The 5,450-nt window shown below is 32.8% G+C and overlaps 1 protein-coding gene across 9 annotated transcripts in view; it reads left to right on the top strand.

Annotated features, from left to right (window-relative positions):
• The window catches only part of LOC108684475 (golgin subfamily A member 7), a 4,125-nt gene extending 1,385 nt beyond the window's left edge, over positions 1 to 2,740 (top strand). For 5 of the 9 annotated variants that reach the window (XM_018188804.1, XM_018188806.1, XM_018188802.1 and 2 more), the window contains 2 exons: positions 2 to 113; positions 2,203 to 2,740. In XM_018188804.1, the coding sequence (XP_018044293.1) occupies positions 2 to 113; positions 2,203 to 2,513 (423 nt within the window). In that variant the 3' untranslated portion in view covers positions 2,514 to 2,740. Of the gene's footprint in view, position 1; positions 1,862 to 2,202 lie in introns of those variants that run through there. The other 4 variants (XM_018188809.1, XM_018188811.1, XM_018188808.1 and 1 more) reach the window with 1 other exon arrangement.
• Positions 2,741 to 5,450: the final 2,710 nt, after the last annotated feature.

Below are 5,450 nucleotides of genomic sequence, written 5' to 3' on the forward strand. Positions count from 1 at the left end.
GTTAGACAGACAATTGTTCGAGTATACGATCAATCAGTTGAATAACTACTTCGCTGAGGCAGAGCGCGCCAGTTGTTCTACATACTGCGAGAGCTGCCTGTACTGTCTCACAGGTTATCTGATAAGCATATGTACCGAAACGCATTATGAAAAGTGTCTGCGCAAGGTCGCCAAGTTCGTCAGCGAGCAAAACGATCGAGTGTACAAGCCACGTGGCCTCCTGCTAACAGATCCAACAACACGCGGGCTCAGGCTAATAGAGATCTCGGTACTGGATAGACCTGCGTCGTGACTGCATATTAGCCGATCCAGGGAGTTCTTCATGTGACCCCCCGTGCAGTATTCTGGACATTATGTCGCCAGAATCACAGACATGCACGCGCTCGTGAATGCCTGTCGGCACAATTATGGGGCATACCGGTTAGTTTGAATTCTTTTCACAAGGTGCTGAAATTCTGCAAGGCTTGAAAGAAGAAATTTTCCGTCAACGATATCTTGTAGGCCGCAAATTGCTCAGGTGCACCTTGCATGATTAATCTTGCCGAACACGCGTGTAATGAGTCAAAGCTCTCTTGTCGTCGGGCCTCATACTTGGTTCTGAAAAATAAATTTAGATTGATTTGGTGATCAGATCTGTAATACATGTGTATAAAAATCTGCGAGAAATAGGAATGTGGAAATGTGTGTGGTTGATTTGTAGAAATTTCGCACTGTTAGATCTATCAATATAATTGTAACAAAGCAAGATTATACCAGGTTGGTCTAATTGTGGCAAGAGAGTCTCGTGTTCATTCGCATTCGTGATGTCTCAATCCTAAATGGCAGCGTTCTCAAAGGAGAGCGTGTATTCAAGCGTGTAGATGGGTAACAAAGCCGTGGCTTCTATAAATTCAATTTTCTATGTGCGTACACAAAACATATAACATACGAAAGTATATGAAGTATATGTGGCGAAATAGGGTACGATAGGAAAGTGGAACTTCGTCTTCATAAATGTTACTGAACGATATCATGAACTTACCATAAACCGCTACTTTGATTTGTCATATATATATATATAATGGGGTCTACATATTTTTTTACTGTTCATTTATGATTTTATCGTATCACCTGCATTTAATGAATGAGATGCGTGTCAGCGTGAATTAGCAAAGAGATGGCATTCGATGTTAGCGTTTATAGTATTTCGTTCAAGTTTCGTCGAACTGAGAACCTTGATTACGGGCGAGTCTTGTTCTCTACGAATGCTGACGAATGAATCTCCGAATTCTCATCTTCCGCAATGTATCTTCCATTGCGTTTATGTATCCGCGCGTATAAAGCATAAAACTTTCTCATATACGTATGTATTGAATGGGATGTTAGTTCGTCACGCGTGTTGGTCTCTCGATAGCAAAGATGGTAGATTTGATTGGAATTATTAGCACAAACATTTGTCGCGCCGAGACAAAGAAACCCGAGGATTGGCTAAAAAAAAAAAAAAGAAATTATGTAAAAAGCGGTGATCTATAAAAAAATAAATTACATTACAAATTGATTAGCATTGTGATCAAGACAAAAATCGTTTACGAAATGCGAAAAAATTTTGTACATTTTAGTCCGTTCTCTTAGTTGAAACTGGTCACCCAATGAGACGCTAGACGCTTTTCATATTCCGTTCCCGCTAATTAGTTGTAAACTAATGATCTCAAACGATACAACGATACAACACCATGTTTATCTTTATTTTTTCTTACGCGTTTTGGGAGCCTAAAGTAGCACGCAAAATACAACGCCACGAAGTGGTCTTTTTTTGGCACGACGATAACTTTGATTCCAACATAACATAAGTCTCACGTAGAGAACGGTACGATATACACATTTATACAGCATATATGGATATTTTGGATAACATCCTTAAACTGTATTTTATAGAAATCTAATATTGGTCAATACTGAAAGATAATAATTATTATTTTAAGTATTAAAAGCACTATTGCTCGTTATTTTTAGTACTCAAAATAAATAATTAATTACTCTCTTTCGATAATAAATTGGCCAGATTTCTGTAAAAGGAACATCTAAACATTTTTAATATATCCTTCGAAGATTCTTTGCTGTATGAATAAATATGCGTAAAAATCTCACGTGTCCACAGTATCAAAAATTTAGGTCAAGGTTTTTCATCGACTGAAATCCTCGATTTACGCGCATTTGCCGCAGATACAACGGCGAAGGATCTCTTGTTCTTGATCACAATGCCCGCGGAGCCTGCTCGATGTTGTAATGCGATGTTTGCTGAAAGGATCTTGCCAAATAAGCGTGTCACTGCCTCAGCATGCGATTTCCTAGCGCATATGAGTGCTTGGAGAAGACGTACGGAGATCGTCCAAAAAAGATCTCCGAGATCGAGCGAGAGAAAGATGAGATCGAAGAAAGAAAGAGAGAAAACAATTGAGAAGTTGCAAAAGAAAGTCTCTCGGGAAGTTTCCCGCCAACTAATTCTTTGGAACGTCGCAATATCACGTGCATAAGGCTCTGACTGCATGTATGTGCTCGTGTATGCGCATGTTTGCATATAATGTATATATAGCAGATTATAATTGTCGACATGAAATAGGAGACGGAAGGAAGCAAAAAGAAAAAAGAGGAATCGTTTGTTATACTTAATTTAATTTGTAGGACCAATATTGGATTGATGATCCGTAACTATAAAGGACACCATCGTACGAGTGTAATTTCTAAATGTTTTATTAATAAAAACGGCATAAACATACCTGCCTGTGTTAGATAATCCGCCCTCGATTCCCCTCGGGACAATGTTTCCGGTTTCTCTCTATTCCTCGTTTCATTTAAGGTATTCTGATTTTTTTTAATGCAGTGGAAGGACAAAGTATCGATAATGATAATATTTAATTTTTTATAAGTTTATGTAATATATATTATATAATATATAATATATAATAATATTCAAGGTGAATATTAAAGATTAAATCAACTTTTTATCATGAGAGATAAATTGTCGATTGCAATTGAAAAAAGCGTGAATCCAGGCAACAAAGTTCAAAATCGAGATAGATGTTTTTAAATTTGGATCTACAATAGATATCTTGAGCCTTAAATCGTAAGAAATTACAGTCAAATGCGAGAATAATTAATTGTGTGATTCATCAAGTTCTTATAGATCTTATATCCCAATCTTTGTGTTGTTCTTATGCTCTTTCCAATTGCAGTAAGATTTTAGTTTACAAAAAATTTGTTTAAAATTATTTCGAACTAGATGAAATGTTTTTTATAGATTTTTGGATATTGAAAACGACGTCGCAAGTTAATCTCACTGGCACATTGTTTCTGAATTATTGAGATTTAATGTACAAAGAATGGATTTTTTTGCATTATTAATGAATTATTGAGGTTTAATATACAACAAATAAATTGTTTATGTTATTTGATTACATTTTTTTATAACATAAAGTTAAATGGAAAATTTGTTATCTTAGAAAAATCCTGTATTTGAATTCTTTATAATCTGGCTAAAAAATAAGAGATATCAAAATTGAAAAAAAATATACTTTACAAGGGATGAATAATACATTCATGATTTTTAATCAAAATTTCAAGGTAATTAATATTCTTTAAAAAAAAATATCAAATACAATATTGTTTCAAAAAAGCTTTTTTTTACATTAAATCTCGATTATCTTAAAAATCTGATATACTAGAATGTTTTAGCTTGTGGTATCGTTTCAGTATTCAAAAATCTATAAGAAACATCTAGTCCAGTTTGACGTTGAAAGCAATTTTTTACTGTAAACTAGTGTCTACAATTTATCCACGATAAAAAGCTGGTTCAACTATTAATATTCACCTTGTGTTGAGTCTAGTCCAGATATCCATCCGTCATATAAATAAGGAAGCATTTAATCGAAACAAGTTGGTTTCTTTGGAAATTTAACGCAGAATTGGCACCGTGTACTGGCGCCCTCTCAGCGAAAGACGGCTGGGGCGAGAAGTAGTAAGTCATATCGAGAAAAAAAATTAGAAAAAACTCGATAGAATTATATTTCTACTATATTTCGAATTATATTTCGATAAAATTAGTTACGATATCGAATTTTATTTCTGCATTGAATGTATAAATTCGTTTTAATTGTGTACGTTATAAATATATAAAAAATGTAAAGAACGATTCTGAAAGCATTTTATAGTATATAAAGAACAGATCTGATTATTGTGAAGTTAACCGAAATTAATCACTTTGATGTGATATTTCGAGAATCGTAACGTTGCATCGATAAGTTCCGAATCGTGAAATATATCATGTTGAAGTCATAAAGTCGCATTGAATCATTCAGCCGATCGATCTTTCAAGTTACTTTACGAGCGAGAACGCGTTTGATACGCAATCATCACCCAACAGAATCCTAAGTTACGTTTTTTAATCATTTACGTTTCTATTTAACATTAAAACTTTTAATAATTATTTTGGAGTTATTTTGATGTTAGAAGAAAGTCGTCAATATCAACATCACTTCCCATACAGCACAGAAAGATTGCAAAATGATTGCAGATATATCTTATTGCAATATTGTAATATTGTAAATAGATTGCGCAATATATTTGCAATGTTGTTGCAATGTCATAGCATCATAAAAATGTTTGCCTTCAGCAAAAATTGCGCTGTAATATTGTAGCAATTTTGCAGCACAATGTATTCGCAACTATTATTAAAAATAATTCTTTTATTACTGAATATAATTTGAAATACAATTTGTGGTATAAATAAAAAAATACAGAAAAAGAACTAATCAATATATATTTTATATAATTTTATATGTAATTTTATATATAATTTTACATATTTGTTATGTTTTATACTTAATTGCAAACTTTATATGCAGATATATACAGAGTTTGATAAGTAATGATAAAATTCTTGCATGGGGATAGAGCGGACTAAACTGAGTCGAAAAATCCTCTACCGTTTTGTAATTTTCACATTAATTAACAAGATATTAAAAATCACCAAATATTGATTGTTCAATAATTTTTTACTCGAGTATTATCAACTTTGCAAAAAAACAGCAAGAGATAAAAATTGTTTATTTTCTTCTTAAGATTTAACTTTTTCAGAATTTTTTATGTACTTTTTAGTACTGCATTTTCTTATTTTTACTAACATGAGAAAATACGGTATTAAAAAATTCTAAAAAAATTCTCAGAATTCTATGAGAAGAAAATTAACAATTTTTGTCTCTCGATATTGAATCGACGTTGATTCGATGTCGAAATCATCAAATCGACGTTGAATCGATTTCATTGTCATTTCTCACTGAATATATATAATCCATTTCTCAAAAGCCAAAATGTTTTTAATATTTCTGTAACAATGCTGCATTTGTAAAATTGCGCCGCATTATATATTACAATTCCTAATACTTATAATGTTGCAATTAATGTGTATATATATA

The sequence above is a fragment of the Atta colombica genome, unplaced genomic scaffold, assembly GCF_001594045.1.
Source record: "Atta colombica isolate Treedump-2 unplaced genomic scaffold, Acol1.0 scaffold135, whole genome shotgun sequence".
NCBI lineage: Eukaryota > Metazoa > Arthropoda > Insecta > Hymenoptera > Formicidae > Atta > Atta colombica.